This window comes from Phyllobates terribilis, unplaced genomic scaffold (genome assembly GCF_046119375.1).
Source record: "Phyllobates terribilis strain yellow unplaced genomic scaffold, ASM4611937v1 Scaffold_11__3_contigs__length_659146591, whole genome shotgun sequence".
NCBI lineage: Eukaryota > Metazoa > Chordata > Amphibia > Anura > Dendrobatidae > Phyllobates > Phyllobates terribilis.
The window spans coordinates 535,953,865-535,973,327 of NW_027362771.1; the positions used below are offsets into that span (position 1 = coordinate 535,953,865).

The following is a 19,463-nucleotide window of genomic DNA, read 5'->3' on the forward strand; positions in this document are numbered from 1 at the left end:
ACTGCCTCCAACATGTGTTACAGAGGATGTGGTGTGCTTTGGATCATGAGCCGTTCCAAGCCTTCTCCATACTTTTTTCTCCCCATCATTCTGGTACATTTAGATCTTAGTTCCATCTGTCCAGAGAATGCTTTTCCTGAACTGGGTGGCTTCAGTAGATGTTTTTTTTTTTTTGCAAAGTCCAATCTGGCCTTTCTATTTTTAAGGCTGATTAATGGTTTGCACCTTGTGGTGAACCCTCTATATTTGCTCTCATGAAGTCTTCTCTTTATGGTGGACTTAGATACTGAAACACCTACTTCCTGGAGAGTGTTCTTCACTGGGGTGTTTGTTATGAAGGGTTTTTCTTTACTATGGAAAGGATTGTGCGATCATCCACTACTGTTGTCTTCCGTGGATATCCTGGAGTTCCCAAGCTCACCGGTGCGCTCTTTTTTTGCAGAATGTACCAAACTGTTGAATTGGCCACTCCTAAACATTTATGCTAACTGTCTGATGGATTTCCTCTTTCTTTCAGCCTAATGATGGTCTGTTTCTCATCCTTTGGAAGCACCTTTGATCGCATGCTGTGGGTTCACAGCTACAGCTTCCAATTGCAAATGACACACCTGGAATCAGCTCCAGACCTTTTGTCACGATTCCTCCATTCAGTGTGGTGAGTGGCAGCTCAGCTGTCGAATCTGGGACAGGGGCCTGAGGCTTGGGCGTGCTGGGTTGTCAGTGTGGTGAGTGACAATCTAGTCGCCCAATCAGGGTTGAGGCATGCTGGGTTTCCCTCAGGAGTCTCCTGTTCAGATTGATTCCCAGGCTATTTAGCTGGCTGTCTGCCTCTGATCTCTGCCAGTTGTAGCTCTGCACAAGTGGTGTGTGTTACTCTGTGCTTTGAGTTCTGGTATTCTCATCTCCCCATAAAATGCAATAAAAAGTTATGCATCCCGAAATGATATCAATAAAAACGACCGCTCACCACGCGAAAAAAAAGCCCCCTCTCCTCAGCTCCATCAACAGAAAAAAATAAATTATTCGTCCGATTTATTTATTTATTTATTTTTATTACTAAAATATAGAAAAGCTATACAAGTTTGGTATCTCTATAATAGCTCATTTTTACCACACAAGGATTTCTGGAAAAATTTAAAAAAAATAAAAAAAAAACAATGTTGCAATTATATTTTTTTCACCTTTTCACTGTAGCTGAATTTTTTTCCCCTGTTTTTCAGACCATTATATGGTAGAACGAATAATGTCATTAAATACTACAACTCGCCCCGCAAAGAATAAGCCCGAATATTGAACGTGTCAAAAGATGGAAGAACGTGTTGATGGAAAAAAGTTATGTCTCTTGAAAGAAGAGGGGAAATAAAATCACAAAAAATGAAAAGCGACTGGAAAGGGGTTAAAGAGCAATTCCTCTTCTTGTAGAGGCGCTGGTAGTTCCCCATAGGGGGCAGTATTCTATATTTTACTGCTATGAGTCACATCTTCAGAAGAGCCTTTGTTAGCCCCCACAGCGCTATTCCTCCATGCAAAACCCATGGACATCTCAGCGGAACCTGACAGACCCTGTTATGAGTCAATGGGGTCTGGAGTAAATCATGCCTCAGGAGGCCACGTTCACATATTCAGTATTTGGTCAGTTTTTTACCTCAGTATTTGTAGCCAAAACCAGAAGTGGGTGATAAATACAGAAGTGGTGACGTGTTTCTATTATACTTTTCCTCTGATTGTTCCACTCCTGGTTTTGGCTTACAAATGCTGAGGTAAAAAACTGACCGAATACTGATGGTGTGAACATGGCCTTAGATTGGTAACACCATTGTGGCGTCCTGTCAGGTCAGTGTATTAACCATGCATAGACGTAGTGGTTCCCATATCATTAATATGTCTTTAGTACATAAGTCATTGACATTTACTGAATCATTAATATCAGCTGTGACTGATTTCACTCCCAGATGCCATTTCTGCCTTATACATTAACCAAACACTAAAATGGCGGCAGCCTCTTATCTCGTTCACAATAACCATGGTAACCAGCTAAAACCACCGTAGTCTAGCCAATGTCTCCTAAACAAGCTTTATTGACAGCCGCCTGTATTACACAGAACGCCTTCGAGCGGTCACGCCCACCTCGGGCTAGTCAGCTTCTGTGATTGGTCGCAGTATTACACCGTTTTCCCATGTAACCACGCCCACTCTGACTAATGTGGGGAGAGTCACCGAAACCGGAAGCGGCACCGGGAAGCGAGAAAGAGAGAGAGAGAGGCGGAAGCGCCGGGGTATCTGCCCGTGATAGGAGGACGGGGGAGAAGAGAGGTATGGAGGGCGCCGCTGTGTGAGCATGTCATGTACGGGACCTGGTGAGGGCGCACATCCTTCTAGAGAGTGGGCTCTATCATAGGCACAGTGGGTGCACAGTGAGCTATGTTAGTGTACGCTGTGTGTATATGCACATATATACATACACATAAATACACAAACATATTATATATGCACACATTCATGTATATTCACGCATATATATATATACACACATACATATATACTTTCGCATATATACACATATTTACATGCACATATATACACGCACACACGGATATATACATATATACACACACACGGATATATACACCTGTATGTGTATATATATATATATATATGTGTGTTTGTGTGTGCATATGTATCTATCTCTCACACTAAAAACCCAACTGTGAACATATCTTCATAGCCTACACACAAACAACCCCACTGTGAACGTATCTTACACACACTATCTATGGATATGTTCACATGGAGATTTTTGCACTGATCGTGCATTATTTAATACATCTTTAAAAAAAAAAAAAAAAAAAAACAGGCGCCTTGTGTCCAACCTCGCCCCCTGATCAAGACAAGCGTGAAGATCACCGGCCTTGATGAATCGTGGCCCAAATGTCTAAGGCTGTGTGCCCACTATGCGTTTTTAAACGTTTCCGCAGAGGCAGAAACGCTTAAAAAACGCTTGGTAGAAGGTCTGCCATGTTCCCCAATGATAATCCGGATATGCTGTGCACATGCTGCGGAAATTTCCGCTGCGGATTATCATTGCGGAAAAAAACGCAGCACTACCAATTATTTTGCGGAAGCGCTGCGTTTTCACCGCCATTGACTTGCATTGGAACACATGGGATCAGCATCACTGGATCTCTACATGCGGAAACCAAGCTTTTCAATGTGCGGATGGTACCCAGGTCTGGAGAAGAGGAGACTCTCCCTTGAACCCGGGTACCATAGAACCTGTAAAAAAAAGAATAAAATAAAAAATAAATATTATATTTACCTTCTGTTGGCCCCCAGTACGCTTGTCTTCGCTTGCCGGCAGCTTGCGGTGGACTGAAGGACCTGCGCTGATGTCATTTAGTCATGTGACAGCATGTCCTTCAGTGTACCGCGAGCTGCCGGCAAGCCAGGACGGATCGAATAAAGACCACGGGGGCCATCAGAAGGTAAGTATAGATTTATTTTTTACCATTCTTTCGGTCACACTATATAAATCCATGCTGGTTGCATGGATTTATATAGTGTGACCAAGTTGTCAAGCACTTTCCAAGTGATGCTAAAATCGCTTGGAAAGTTCTTGTCAACCCGCATGTGGAAATGCATGTGACGAACGCTTCACTTCTGCATGTCCCTGACAGGAAAAACGCATGTACAATCCGCATGCGTTTTTTTCTGCCAGGGAGATCCGGAGCATTTCTGCATTGTGGGCACATAGCCTAAAAGTAGTAACGTGCCCATTCTTCAGGTGTTCTCTCCTAGGATGATGCTCAATACTTACAATACAAGTCAATAAGATTTCCACTGCAAATAAAGCTAGCAGTTTTCTTCATTGCTTAATGGAGTAAAAGAATACTTGTGTAAACGTGCAAAAGCACTCAGTCCTTGGAGCATAATTGGTAGAACAAAATGCCCCATTTGCAAACAAAATTAGTGAACACCCACTGGGACCTACATAGATCGGATTTGCTGTGTAAAATTTCTGCAGGGAAATTGGCACAAGCTCCGATTACCTGCAGATCCACAGCAGTAGGGTGGCAATGTCTGTAGAGCGCTGCAGAATATGTTGGCGTTGTATAGGAAAGCGTAATAAATTGTCAGGAAATTTACTGATCTACAATAAAGTTCATTGTTTTTTCCATATAAAAGCATCAATTGGTCGTGCTGTGGTATCAAGCTATATAATATTTAATTTTTGCCACTGATGGCTTCCAGCCAGTGTGGAAATCCATAATCACAGATCTGACAGGCTGGATGGAGACCACTAAGGTCACCCAGTCTACCCGCACGTCAGAAGTTACGGACCATCATCTTCTGTAATGGGACGGGACCCCAACTATTGTGTCCTGGTGGGCCCCAGCGGCGACGGGAGCCCCTGCGCAACTTCTATATCTGCACTTGCCCCTTGGTGTTTATTCCCCAGCTGTGCCAATCTCTGTTTCTAGTTAAGCAATGTTGCCCACTTTTGCCATTCAAGATTCTAGGACGGTTGAGAGCTGCATGCTGCAGTTTGGAAAAAATTGTATACTTTCCCCCTCTGGTCCTCCTACTACTGCGGATACATTTGCGAAAATGGTGCTGTTAAAGTGGTTGTCCAGTAATTTAATATTGATGGCCTATTCTATATAATTAATACCAGATCGGTGGGGGGGGGGTGAAACCTAATATGCCCGCAGCCCACCAATCAGCTGTTCCCAATGCGATAGGACGTGCTTGGTGGCACAGCACAACTCCAACTGTGTAGTGGCTGCAACGGGGTACTGCAGATCACCCCTATTTATTTGGGAAGAACTGACTGGCAGAGGTGTCCCACCACACAGATCCGGTATTTAGGACCTATCCTAAGGATGGCCATTGATAATAAAGGACTGGACAACCCCTTTAAGCCTGCGTTTATTACCCTTCGCGTTGCAGTTGGTTTATCCGCAGCATAAATTCACATGTTTTGCCTACACATAGGATTTCTAAAAATCTCATGTAGAACGCTGGTGCTATAAAATACTGCAGATATTCTGTAGAGAACATCCATTGCCTTTCCACCCAATGGGAACATACTTTTAAAAAGTCGCACCTTGAGTTAATTTCTGCTCAGATTTTTTCCACCTCATCCTCATTGCTGCTTCTGTATTCTGCCGTGGACTTTATATATGGAGCAGTCCTTAGTTGTGCTGCCAACGAGACTTCTCAAGTAAAGGCCCCCATACACATTAGATATGTGCTGGCTAAACCCAAGTGTTTGGAGGAACACTGACGTGATGTGTGGACGGGATCCCTACTTTTCACCCAACATGAGATGTCAGGGTAAAAAAGGATCAAGCCTTAGGGTTTCGACATCCTCAAACCTTTTTCTTTTTTTTTTCTTGTGTCAGAAGTTTTTGGTAGTGGCTTATTCCCCTCACGTGGCTGCTTGGCTGGTCGAGGGTCATGGGAATTGCTTTCTTCAGACGGCTTTCTAAGACATAGGGTACAATATGATGGTAGTCTGTGATTGGCATTTTGTGGTAACATTTAGGTCGACCCATGAAATGTCCCTAGTAATCAGCGGGTAGGTGTTCAAAGTTTCAGGTGAAGTACAGACACGTGATTGGACTGAGCAACCTCCTCAATCGGCCATCTATTAACATCGTCTTCCACTCTCCTCCCTGCAGCTTATTCCTACGGATTGTGTACAACAGACAAGACTCAATGCCGCTGGGTCTCGGCCGAAGAAAGAAGGCTTCTCCGCTGATGGAGGAAGACGATGTGGGCGAGCGCACCGCTTTGGGAATATCCCATGCTGGCAGTGTCTCTGGCACCTCCATTTCACCGCAGATACCAGGCCTTCCACCCCCTGCCCCTGCACTGAGACCTCGCCTAGTTTTCCATGCCCAGCTGGCTCATGGCAGTCCTACTGGGAGAATCGAGGGGTTCAGCAATGTGAAGGAGTTATACGCTAAGATAGCAGAGGCATTCAATATAACTACAAGTGAGGTGAGTACATGTCAGGTGATATCTAGAGCTGTGTCACTTACAGTGTGGGAAAGAGTAAGTGCAACACAGAGGGTAGCCCAAATGCTAAGGAAAGGGGATGTGTAGACCCCTAGGCTGATCTAATATCACCCTACCTGTCCTACTCTCCCTATATAGGTTCCGCACTTATGGCCGAACAGGAAACCTAATCCCTGTTTATTCCTAGAGCTAGGCCCTAGATAGGGAGGGGTGGGGTGAGCACTAGTCAGTCTCCACTATAAACTAAAGACAACAGGGGGGGGACTTAGCTTGAGCAGACACTAGAGAGATAACACCAAACGTCCTCCAAGGGCACCAGAGAGGAAGGTAGCCGACTGCAGTTGCTCCAAGCCTACACAAGGGAAAATGAGAAGAACACCGGCGACTCCCTGAAGCAGGCTGACAGTTTATAAACACCCAGACCAGGGTTTGTCAATCAGCAGGAGGGAGGTTGCCGCTGGGTCCAAAAGTATGAAAGATTAAGAAGGCGTCTGCAATACCTTCTGCAGCCAGATCCAGAGCGACTGCCTGTTACATCTGGCACACCCGTGACAAGCTGTCAAATAAAGATGAGATGTTACTCATGGTACAAGAGACTCTCCATGACAAACCATCAAGTCATGGAGCAGGTACGGGTGCATGGAGGGGGCTCAGGAGCTGCGCCCACTCCATACAGGGTGAACACCTGCTTCTAGCAGGAGCGATCTGAGCTGGAGGGGCATCTGTTTGAGTGCCCATCAGCCCCTACGTGTCACTTCCATCTTGGTGCTCTTCTGAAGCCTAACCCTAGGTTTGATTTGTACTATGTACTGCAATACTTAGTATTGTAGTATTATAGAACAAGTGATCAATCGATTTCATATCCCCTGGATAGGCTAAAAATAGTGAAAAAAGAGGAAAAATTGTTTTTTGGGTTTCATTTATTTGCTGTTTAGTGTGTGTAAAAAGTGACCCTATGAGCTAAATAATGTGATCTTTTAAAAAATTGGATTTTTAGGGGGGCTGCGAAACACAACATGGTTATTTTTATTTATTTTGTGGATGAGAAAAGGGCAGCTGATTTTAAAATAAAAAGTTGAATCAGCCGCCTAAAAAAATCCAATCTTTTAAAAGATAACACTATCGAACCCATAAGGTCACTTTTTACACACTAAACCCCCATATAAATGAAACAAAAAACAATTTTTCCTCTTTTTTTTTTTTTTTGTCCTCAGTTTCATTTTGCTTGATTTTTTTTTCCTGTATTTCTATCATAAACACAGTAAGTATGTAGGTATGTTTGTATGTATACACAATTAAATGATAGGAAAAAAAATTAAAGATTTTTGGTATCTTTGCATCCATTAGTCTGATTTATTAAAATAGAAAATGTTTTAAAAAGTACCTCAAATGCTGTAAAGAAAATAATGAAAAAAGTAATGAAACACCAAAATTTCCATTTGTTTGGATCCCCACACATAAAAAAATGCATAAAAAAGTAAACAAAACACTTTATGTTCCCCAAAATTGTACCAATAACAAGCTCAGCTCAATACACAAAAAAAACAAGCCCTCACACAGTAAACTAAGTTATGGTACTCATATTATATATATATATATATATATTATAATTTATTTTTTAAAGTTCAGATTTTTTTTTAACCACTGAAAAATTACAATTAATACAAAAATCTGTGTAGTTTTTTTTTTATCGCCATAATCGTACAGCTATTGCCAAGTCGCATGGAATGGCGTGAAAGCGAAAACACAAGAAACAATGGTTAAACTGAAGTTTTTTTTCCTCCATTTTTCAGTACACGATATGATAAAATAAATGGCGTCATTCAACGCTGCAGCTCTGTCCTGCCTCATATATGGCTTTCTGGACGCACAAGTTAAAAAAAAATAAAAAAATAAATTATGACTCTTGGGAAAAAGGAGAAAGAAAACAGAAAACATAAATGAAAAAATTGAATTACTAAGTGGTTAATAGTGGTGGTAGGCGGTTTATCAGGCAGGTTTTATTTTCTACTCCACCTGCTTTGTTACTGCCGCTGTTTGTGCAATAACTTGTGTTTATGGTATAAGCAATCATTCGGCTTTCCTCCAGTATCAGTGCAGCGCCGGGAGTCACACGCTGAGTGCGGTCTATAATTATGGCTTCTCTTTGCTTGTTATAGTCACCAAAAAACATTGCGTTTGTGTAGATGGACATGCTGGTGTAGAGGAGGTGCAGCCGGTGCCTTCCCTGCATTCTCCTATGGCTGATACCATGTTTCTTCCTCTGGTACTTCCAGGTGATGTTCTGCACACTGAACACCCACCGTCTGGACATGGACAAGCTCCTGGGGGGTCAGATAGGCCTGGAGGACTTCATCTTTGCTCACATACGAGGCCAGAAAAAGGAGCTTGAGGTGTATAAATCTGAAGACTCGCTGGGCCTGACCATCACTGATAACGGCTCCGGTTACGCCTTCATCAAGGTAGTATGAAAAGATCCAAGTTGTTTTTATTGTATGATTTAAGGCCCCACATACACAACACAACAGTTTCGGATGGCGGTCTGCGCGTGGAGGCCTGCCGGCGGTCTGCGCGAAGAGAGAGAGACAGCAGCTCTTTCATAGAGATCACTGGATCGCTTGGCAGAATGAGCGCTCTTCTGTGTGAAGGAATCTGAACTGAGTTCTTCCGGCCGAAGGATCATCAGACCCATCATTTCGCCACCAGCTGTCTTTAGTATATTGCGGGCTTAACCTTGGACTTTCTAACCTCTGACCTCTACTGTATCTCCAGCGTATTAAGGAAGGCAGCATCATCCACAGGATGCAACTCATCAGCGTCGGGGACATGATAGAATCCATTAACGGGAAGAATCTGATTGGAAGCCGGCACTTTGAGGTGGCCCGAACTCTGAAGGAACTGCCCCGAGGAAGAGCCTTCACCGTGAAGCTGTGTGAACCCAGAAAAGCTTTTGGTAAACTAATAAGAACATCCCCATCCTTCTCTGTACTCTGCAATCTTCAGCGGTTCTATAGCAGTCGCCGATCCTCTCCGAGAAGCCGTTTCAGGGCCATTTTTTAATACTTTTTGTACGTAATATGGAGTTATTGCATGTACTTTGTTTTACTTGTAAAGCTTATTTTACTCCAGTCACACCCAAAGCTCTATTTTGAGACATATCTCCACATTGCCTCATGCTGGTCTGGTCTCTGCCCTGATTTGATGCTTTATGGCTCACAAGTATTTTCTCCTGGCTTTGTGCAATGTTTGCTGATGTACAGATCTCACCGGGTAATGCACCATTGTGCTGGAGAGCTCAGTGCAGATACTACAGGGTGTGACTATTTGCTCAGTTCTGACTAAGGTTTCACTCAGAATACTGCATTTGGCTCGGGTTACTGGTATTGTGGACATAGCAAGATTTCTGACCTTTCTAGCAATTTTGCCACCGGGCGGTAGGCCTTATGCTAGATTCATACATTCTGTTCTGTACAGATGACTATTCAACAGTCTCATTATCATCCAAGCCAGACAACACCTTTTATATGAGGGTGGGTAAGACAGGATCCACCATTCATAATAGGTGATGTCACAGCTCACCTCCTTCCCCTCCCTTCTATTGCTGCTAATATCCATGTTCCAAACAGAACGTAGGAACATAATATTTTAGGTCTTGTCCACTACCTGGACAACCTCCTTTTTTTGTAATGCTTTGCCCCTTGTAAAATAAAAATACCTTCTACTCTCCTCCTGCACCAGTGCTGTTCCAGTGCTGTTGGCTGCAGGGCTCGCGTGACACTGGCTGGAGGGCTCGCGTAGCATAACAATGTCTCTCTGCCTCACTGGAACTTATTTTACTAGGGGCAATACTTTATTTAAATAGGGGTTGTCCAGGTAGTGGACAACTCCTTTAACCCCTTTCCGACGTGGTCACTGATAGTACGCACCAAGTCGGAAAGGCCGGTTCAGCGGGGGCTTCGGTGCTGAGGGGGAAGAAAAAAAAAAAAAAACGTTTTTAAAAATATAAAAAATATCTAAAAGTTTAAATCACCCCTTTTTTCCCCATTTAAAATAATTAAAAAAATAAACCCCACATACACATATTTGGTATCGCCACGTTGAGAATCTCCCGATCTATCAATATAAAAAAATAATTAATCCGATCAGTAAACTGCGTAACGAGAAAAAAATTCCAAACGCCAGTATTACGTTTTTTTAGTCGATGCAACATTGCAATAACGGGCGATCAAAAAATCGGATTTATCCCCAAATGGTATCAATAAAAACGTCAGCTCGGCACGCAAAAAATAAGCCATCAACCAGCCCCAGATCCCGAAAAAATGGAGACGCTACAGGTCTCGGAAAATGGCGCCTTTTTTTTTTTTTAAAGCAAACTTTGGATTTTTTTTCACCACTTAAATAAAAAAGAACCTGCATTCAGTGAACATGGTAAAAACAACTGCGTAATTGCATTTTTTTGCAATTTCACCGCACTTGGAATTTTTTTTGCCGTTTTCCAGTACAGGATATGGTAAAACCAGTGATGGTGTTTAAAAGTACAACTCGTCCCACAAACGATAAGCCCTCACACGGCCATATTGACCAAAAAATAAGAAAGTTCTGGCTCTGGGAAGAAGGGGAGCTAAAAATGCAAAGACTGAAAATGCGTCGGTCATTCAGGGGTTAAGCGTAGTTGCAAGTGTGAAATTTGCACTTTTTTTGTGAAAAATTGGCCAAATTTTGAAAAACCTCATTTAACATAACCTTATTTACATACTAGATAATTTTCTGATGACATCTTGCATCTAAATGTTGATCATGTGATGTGTATTGAGGCTGGTAGGTAGTGGGTCCATTTGTTGGTGTATTGCAGGGACATGCCAGTGCGTGTCCACAACCCCCATCTCGCTGCTTGATCCTGTTCTAGTAAGGGCGTGTTTACACTTATAAATCCGGTACAAGCATTCCTAGGAAAGCTCTTTTCCCAAGCATTTGCTTTGTCTAAACAGCAGACAATCACCTGGTAAATCAGAAAAATGTGTAAGCAGGAGAGAGACTAGCCCTTGTTAGCCACCTACAGTAAGTGATGCGGGTTTGCTGAGAAGAGGTGTCCAATTTCTCTGTGTAAGCGCCAATATATGTTCATTACTTGTTTCTTCTCAGATATGATTGGTCAGCGCTCCAACTCATCCGCAAACAGTGCTGGGATATCCTCAGGTAGAGGAACGTTACGCCTCCGAGCAAAGGGACCACCGACCGTGGAGGAGCTGGTGAGAGAGGTGGGAATTGTGCACTGAAGTACTTGGTGGAGGGTCTGCTGTTGTGTGGACAGAAACGCTGGAGACAATAGGGATGAGTGTATTACGTTTCTAGTACATGGGGCGACATTTTGGGGGGTGATACTAATTGATCACTCTACCGACTCCAGGTCTCTGTCATTGAGGAGAAAGCTATACAGAAAGTGGACGACCTCCTGGAAAGCTACATGGGCATCCGAGACAGCGATCTGGGTGAGCTCACTAGAAATTGTTGATTTCAGGAGTTTTATGGTCTGTTGTATTTTGTATTGCTAAATTAATAAATTGATGAAGTGACTGCAGAACGTTGGATCTGGAGAAAATTTGAGGTCAACCTTGACACAGCATTTCACGCAAAGGGCTGTCAAAATCAAGTCATTGGCTTACAAATCTATTGAGTGGTGCCAAAATATTACTGGTCTCCTTCAGGCGGAACATTACTTCTGGTCTCCCTTCTTCAGGCGGAGCATTACTACTGGTCTCCTTCTTCAGGCTAAGGCCTTGGCCCCACTATCAGTATTCAGTCAGTATTTTTTCTCAGGAGTGAGAGCCAAAACCAGGTGAAAAACAATCAGAGAAAATATATAATAGAAACAAGTCACCAATTCTGCATGTATCACCCACTCCTGGTCTTGTCTCCCACTACTGAGAAAAAATACTGACCAAATACTGATAGTGGGGCTGTGGCTTTAGTATTACCACTGGCCTCCTTTTTCAGGCTTGACATTACTACTGGCCTCCTTTTTCAGGCTTGGCATTACTACTGGCCTCCTTTTTCAGGCTTGGCATTACTACTGGCCTCCTTTTTCAGGCTTGGCATTACTACTGGCCTCCTTTTTCAGGCTTGGCATTACTACTGGCCTCCTTTTTCAGGCTTGGCATTACTATTGGCCTCCTTTTTCAGGCTTGGCATTACTATTGGCCTCCTTTTTCAGGCTTGGCATTACTATTGGCCTCCTTTTTCAGGCTTGGCATTACTATTGGCCTCCTTTTTCAGGCTTGGCATTACTATTGGCCTCCTTTTTCAGGCTTGGCATTACTATTGGCCTCCTTTTACAGGCTTGCCATTACTATTGGCCTCCTTTTACAGGCTTGCCATTACTATTGGCCTCCTTTTACAGGCTTGCCATTTCTATTGGCCTCCTTGGTCCAGGCTTGCCATTTCTATTGGCCTCCTTGGTCCAGGCTTGGCACTACTACTGGCCTCCTTGGTCCAGGCTTGGCACTACTACTGGCCTCCTTGGTCCAGGCTTGGCACTACTACTGGCCTCCTTGGTCCAGGCTTGGCACTACTACTGGCCTCCTTGGTCCAGGCAGCGCAGTGGGGGAGAGGCTCCTGCTGCAGACATTTCTCTTACAGCCAGAGATGAGGTCAGATCTGAAGTTTGTCAGAAGGAAGAGGGGCAGGAAAATAGCCAATCTCTTAGTTGGGATTTTAGAGAGGGAGAGAGAAAGGGAGAGATATATTTATTTTTTCATTTAGTAAACTTATAAAATCCTACGGTTTACCATTATTTTTGCACAGTTATAGCCTGTGATGTCGCTATATTGGTTTCTAGTAAACCTGAGTAAAAGAAGCTAGATACTTCCTTACTTCTTGTCACCCCCTGGCCTTATTTATAAGTGATTTTTCTCACATGTAAAAAAAAAAAACAGACTTATTTCCATCAGTGTGCTGGATGAGATTTCTTCAGCGACTGGTCAGTTTTTACCATTGATTGCAGTTTCCATTCTGTCCTTTCTACAGAAGTGGGAAATGAAAATGTTTATCTAGATTCTGCTCCAAACTTTGTTGGCCATCATTACCTGATGTATTGAATAGGTCTAACCATACACATCACTTGATACAAGGGGTATGGCTGTATAGGTCCTGCTACAACTATAGAAATTACTCCTATTTTGCAGTAATCAACTTTGCTGGTGCTGAGAAATAAAGCTTTAAAGGAGGCGTCCACTACTCGGACCACCCCTTCTGAATTCCTATGTTTCCCCCAGTAAAAAAAATAACCCTAAACTTCCCTCTGGTGCTGGCGCTGTTCCAGTGGTGCTGCCGCTGTTCCAGTGGTGCTGGCGCTGTTCCAGTGGTGCTGGCGCTGTTCCAGTGGTGCCGGCGCTGTTCCAGTGGTGCCGGCGCTGTTCCAGTGGTGCCGGCGCTGTTCCAGTGGTGCCGGCGCTGTTCCAGTGGTGCCGTTGCTTGCTTACCCGAGGGACTTTATGTCACAATTACTGTCAATCAGCTCCGGCTTCACGCTCCTCTACAGACAAATCAAGACACCCAGAAGAAGTGGGCTCTGCGGCTGCCCTCAGTTACAGCTGTAGAAGAATAAAGCCAGCACTGATTAGCCGCAGGGATCACGTGACATAACAATGTCTCCCAGGAGAGACTGTGCCAACACCACGGGAACGGCACTGATAAGTATAAGTGTTATTATTTTACTAGGGGAAAAGAGATGGGTTCAGAAGGGTTTTTCCGAGTAGTGAACAACCCCTTTAAAGCCATATGCAAATTAGCCTTGAGGTGCATGAATACATTCCCCGTGCATGGACACACCCTTGCTGCACATCCCGGTTATTTTGCATATAGCGTCATAACTTTACTTCAGTAATGGCGTGTCAGATTGCCAGGTATCACTAGTTTCAGCAGTAAAATTGTCTGCACCCGGTAGTCAGTGAGCTGGATGATGAGAGTAGTGATCTAGCAGGGGGAGCGCCATCATGCAGTGATAGTAAGTGCTCCCTGATGGTTAAACTGTCGGCTGCCCAGATCGTCTTGATATCATTACTGCTTCGTGTTTCTTTATTTTTGTTCTCTCTGGTCTATAATTTATTTAATTTTGCTTAATTGGATGAGTGAATGTGAAATCCGCGCCAGATATTCTGCATTCTGACCTTTCCTTGCCCTCGCTTACAGCTGGCACCATGGTGGAGCTCGGCATGGATAAACAGAACCCTGACGACTTCTCCCAGGCCTTGGACCGCACGCTAGGGGACTTCGCTTTCCCAGACGAGTTTGTCTTTGACGTCTGGGGCGCAATAGGCGATGCCAAGGCCGGACGCTACTAAGTTATCTTAGACCCCTGCACCGTGCCCTTGGTCTTTTTTATATAGGGGGTTGGATCCGCTGCTTCCCGTCCACATCTTCTCTCATCCAGCCCCAGGAGGACTGACACACTGGTGACAGGGGATCTGATGAGGGCTAAACCACTGCTGTCAGGACCCTGGTCATTATGGACGGATCCTGGCACTGATTAACCCCCGGGTGACTGATACAAACGGGCATGAACATTGAGAATGCAAACCCAACGCAGGACAGAAGATGGCGGGGACCGTACTGCACACTACAACCTCCACAATAACGCTCCACTACATTCCTCGGAGTGATATCTAGAAAAATGAGATTTAAATAAGCTAATGGAATAGGCGGACCCCTCTTACCCCCCACTAAAGGAGGACATCTCACGCCGGTGACGTGCCCGCCCGTACAGGACACTTTTTTTTTTTTTTTTCTAACGTTAAAGTCTATATCTGCTAAAAGAGTCGTATGTTACAGACCCCTCCGTCTTCAGAAGATGCTGGTTACTTAGCGCCACCCGGTGTCCGGGAGGCAGAATTGCAATAATGTTTATAGTGCTTACTGATCCGGAGGAATCATTGACCTTAGATAATTTATGTCGTCAACTCACAAGTCTATTTTCTGTGTCCCCCATTATGACTGTAAGAGAAACGAAGAACAAGATTTATTAAAAATTTTTATACATGGGCGTTTTCAGTTTCTTCTTGGGAGGGATACAACAGTCGTGGTGTGCAAAAATTAGGATGATATTAAAGGGGTTTTCCAAGGCTAACATATTGATGAGCGTTGGTGGGCTCCAATACCTGGCACCCCTACACCCATCAGGTCCTACCTGAGGGATAGACTGCAGTACTTCGCTGTACCCAATAAATGTCACGCTCCTTATATTGCATACGTCTGGCCGATGCTGGAACAGATATCAGCTGGGCGCCAGACCATCCAATGATCTCATACGGATAACCTTTCCATCAAAATGTTTGTCCTGGACAACCCCTTTAAGACGTCATCCACTGATCCTTATCTGGTCTGGCATTGCCACCTGTAATTGGAGAGACCTCTTCCTGAGTGCTTTCTTGTATATAGCCAGCTCCGTTCCTCCCGTTTCTGGCCTTGTACCCTGAGCGCACGGTTCTTGCATGCCATGTCACCTCCTTAGTGCATAGAAATGGCAGGGCTTGTGAGAACAGACTGGGCATGTATAGGACACACCATTCCCTGTGTGACACTGGTATCATGAATACGATGTCTACGATGAGATGCACCTGAGTTTAGGAAGCGGAAAACCATATTTTCAGCCTACACTGCTACAGAAAGTTTCTGCAACTTGTCTTAATGTGACAATTTTATAGCAAATTTATCCAAAAAAAAAAGCGAACTAAATCAGACGGCTTCCATTGAGTCTTTAAGCGCAAAGTCGGCTGGGATCTGCAGCCAGAAATCCAGCAGGGTTGAATTTTTTTTTTAACTATCACAACATGACCCCAATGACTATCATTAATCGCTTCATATGTATGATACAACCATCATTTAGAGTGGTGGAGGAGACTGCGAGACTGCGGCAGAAGTAGGTGTTGTATGAGAAAAACATGGCTGCCATAATGGTCTATGGGTTGTGTCTTTGAAAGCACCACTCCAGCGTTTTTTCTTTTTTATTGCAGCGCTGGAGTGGTGCTTCTAATCTAAGTCCCCTGCCCCTAGTCTTATTCTTATCAGCTGCCGTCTTTATCTTTTATCGGCCCCGCTCCGGTCATCCTCTGCGGGTTGTGACCTGCCGGATGGCTCCAGTGTTTGCTGGAGCGATCCAGAAGTCACAACTTAATGCAAGTATATGAGAAGCAGAATGAGGATCTCATAGACTTACATTGTTACCTCTGATTTCTGGTCTGTGAGGAAAGGCGGGATAAGATGGTGCAGGACTGGCGCGGCGCTGGGAACAGCTGAAGACAAGCTTAGTTAAGTATAATGCTAGGGTCAGGGAACTTGGATTAGTAGCACCACTTCAGAATGGAAATAAAAAAACAAAACTCTGGAGTGGTGCTTTAATATAACTAATTTTGCTAGACCAGGAGTAAAAAAAAATTGGAAATCTAGACCCCCATCGGGCAACTTTAAGAGTTTGTCGTAGGTTTCTCAGTGCGAAATCTAAAACAAATTAGAAGTGGTTGACAAAATCCACACAGAATTCTGAGCGTGGTGTAAAAAAACTGCAATAAATGCACTTTCATGGCCTTTGGCCCAATTCATCAAGACTGGTGTTTTGTACGTACACTAGAAAGTGAGCGCTGGGAGTAAGATGCGCCATATTCATTGAGGTGTGCGCGTCTTACTGAAACTGGTGCATCTTTCAGCTGCCGTACAACACCCCAAGAAATTTGAAATGTGACATTTTTTTTTTAATGAATTTGCTGGTCATGTCCTATTCCACCTGAGCTCTGTCCATTTAAAAAAAGAAAAACTAAAGTGATGAACTGGAATATAAGTTGTTGTGCATGCAACATGTAGGCGCATGTTCACACTGGCCACTAAACAGACAAAACGTAAGATGGAAACAAAATGAGTAAGTACCCTGCAGTAAATAAATAGCAATAATGCATGAAATTAACACAGTACTTAGTTAACATAATTTTGATTAAAAAAAAATGTGATAGGTGACCCTATTTGGGATAGTCCTCTCTCAACCTCTAATATCGAAACCTTACCATTGTTAAATGATGTGAATAAGGGCCAAGCTGAAGTAAAGTGACAAAATTTTAAGCAGTTTTACACCAGAAAACAGGCAAAAATTGCAAACCATGCACTGACTGGCCGGCGGCTCTCCCGATCCGAATGTGACCACTTCATACACTGCTCAAAAAAATAAAGGGAGCACTCAAATAACACATCCGAGATCTAAATGAATGAAATATTCTCATTGAATACTTTGTTCTGTACAAAGATGAATGTGCTGACAACAAAATCACACAAAAATCATCAATGGGAATCAAATTTATTAACCAATGAAGGCCTGGATTTGGAGTCACCCCCAAAATTAAAGTGGAAAAACACACTACAGGCTGATCCAACTTTGATGTAATGTCCTTAAAACAAGTCAAAATGAGGCACAGTATTGTGTGTGGCCTCCACGTGCCTGTATGACCTCCCTACAACGCCTGGGCATGCTCCTGATGAGGTTGCGGATGGTCTCCTGTGGGATCTCCTCCCAGACCTGGACTAAAGCATCCGCCAACTCCTGGACAGTCTGTGGTGCAACGTGACGTTGGTGGATGGAGCGAGACATGATGTCCCAGATGTGCTCAATCGGATTCAGGTCTGGGGAACGGGCGGGCCAGTCCATAGCTTCAATGCCTTCGTCTTGCAGGAACTGCTGACACACTCCAGCCACATGAGGTCTGGCATTGTCCTGCATTAGGAGGAACCCAGGGCCAACCGCACCAGCATATGGTCTCACAAGGGGTCTGAGGATCTCATCTCGGTACCTAATGGCAGTCAGGCTACCTCTGGCGAGCACATGGAGAGCTGTGCGGCCCTCCAAAGAAATGCCATCCACACCATTACTGACCCACTGCCAAACTGGTCATGCTGAAGGATGTTGCAGGCAGCAAATCACTCTCCACGGCGTCTCCAGACTTTCTAACTGTTTGTGCAGACACATGCACATTTGTGGCCAGCTGGAGGTCATTTTGCAGGGCTCTGGGAGTGCCCCTCCTGTTCCTCCTTGCACAAAGGCGGAGGTAGTGGTCCTGCTGCTGGGTTGTTGCCCTCCTACGGCCCCCTCCACGTCTCCTGGTGTACTGCCTGTCTCCTGGTAGCGCCTCCAGCCTCTGGACACTACACTGACAGACGCAGCAAACCTTGTTGCCACAGCTCGCATTGATGTGCCATCCTGGATGAGCTGCACTACCTGAGCAACTTCTGTGGGTTGTAGAGTCCATCTCATGCTACCACGAGTGTGAAAGCACAACCAACATTCAGTGACCAAAACATCAGCCAGAAAGCATTGGTACTGAGATGTGGTCTGTGGTCCCCACCTGCAGAACCACTCCTTTATTGAGGGTGTCTTGATAATTGGCAATAATTTCCATCTATTGTCTATTCCATTTGCACAACAGCATGTGAAATTGATTGTCAATCAGTGTTGCTTCGTAAGTGGACAGTTTGATTTCACAGAAGTTTGATTTACTTGGAGTTATATTCTGTTGTTTAAGTGTTCCCTTTATTTTTTTGAGCAGTGTATATTTCTATGCAGCTGTCGCGCTCGGGTCGGCAGAGCCACCGGCCAGTCTGAGCATTGCCGTCTGATCTTGCTCAGATTTGTATGGCCGCCTGACTCTGCCCTTATTGTGCACAATGTCAGACTAGACACACCCTATTGACAATCAGTACTTATAGCATCAATTCTATAGATCTAATAGCCATTAACTAACTTAACTTGCTGCTAACTTATTCATACATTTCCAGAGCAGGATAATAGAGGAACAACACCATTCTCAGAAAAGATGCTCCAGAATTGTTTTTTGTAAGTAGAGCGGACAGATTAAGCCTTAGTGTCCCCCTCCTCTTTCATATAGGGAGCACAGTCTGTTTGCAGATCCCTCGCCTTCATTATTAATTCATGTCCCTCCGGAGCAGTAATCACCACAGAGCTATTATCACCCCTGTTTACAGGAAGGAGACGGCCGTGTGATGTACGTTGATGTATGGCCGCCCACACCGCGGTGACTGTAATAGTGTGCTCACTGATGGGTCCGGGCTGCTCTGTGGGGTGATATATATGGAGTATATATAGTAGAGGATGCCAGGATTGATGTGACCTCCGCGTGGATCGGGCCTGGGTTCTGGCTTATGTCTGCGTGTTTCTATATGTATGTGGTGTACGTGTTGTGTTTGGTGTGTGGGAATTTGTCAGCCGCCTCTGTGAGAAGATTAGCAGTTCCCTAAACACTGAGAGCCCTTAATACCCCAGAGACCAGCAGAACCATCGCTCCATTAACCCTTCCCCAGCTGGCGGGCCGGCATTTGCTTTTTAGGAAGGGAAGTAACTTGTAAAGACTTGGGTCACTTCGTGTGTCATTGACATACCGCTCCTGTCAGAC

The 19,463-nt window shown here is 44.3% G+C and overlaps 1 protein-coding gene across 2 annotated transcripts; it reads left to right on the forward strand.

Moving 5' to 3' along the window:
• Window positions 1-2,158: 2,158 nt before the first annotated feature.
• Window positions 2,159-15,054, forward strand: GIPC1 (GIPC PDZ domain containing family member 1). 2 transcript variants are annotated; one of them, XM_073653842.1, is made up of 7 exons: window positions 2,159-2,313; window positions 5,682-6,003; window positions 8,298-8,483; window positions 8,794-8,974; window positions 11,164-11,279; window positions 11,429-11,510; window positions 14,209-15,054. In XM_073653842.1, the coding sequence occupies exons 2-7, from the start codon at window positions 5,719-5,721 to the stop codon at window positions 14,358-14,360; spliced, it is 1,002 nt and encodes a 333-aa protein (XP_073509943.1). In that variant the 5' UTR covers window positions 2,159-2,313; window positions 5,682-5,718; the 3' UTR covers window positions 14,361-15,054. The 2 variants fall into 2 exon arrangements, with proteins under 2 accessions (XP_073509943.1, XP_073509944.1); XM_073653843.1 differs by having other exon boundaries at window positions 11,164-11,270.
• Window positions 15,055-19,463: the final 4,409 nt, after the last annotated feature.

Excerpts from the sequence above, each read along its gene's own strand:
- GIPC1 (XM_073653842.1), top strand. The coding sequence starts at position 5,719 with ATGCCGCTGGGTCTCGGCCGAAGAAAGAAGGCTTCTCCGCTGATGGAG. Across the intron at positions 8,975-11,163 it reads TGAACCCAGAAAAGCTTTTG|ATATGATTGGTCAGCGCTCC; the intron begins GTAAACTAATAA and ends GTTTCTTCTCAG. Across the intron at positions 11,511-14,208 it reads CATCCGAGACAGCGATCTGG|CTGGCACCATGGTGGAGCTC; the intron begins GTGAGCTCACTA and ends CCTCGCTTACAG.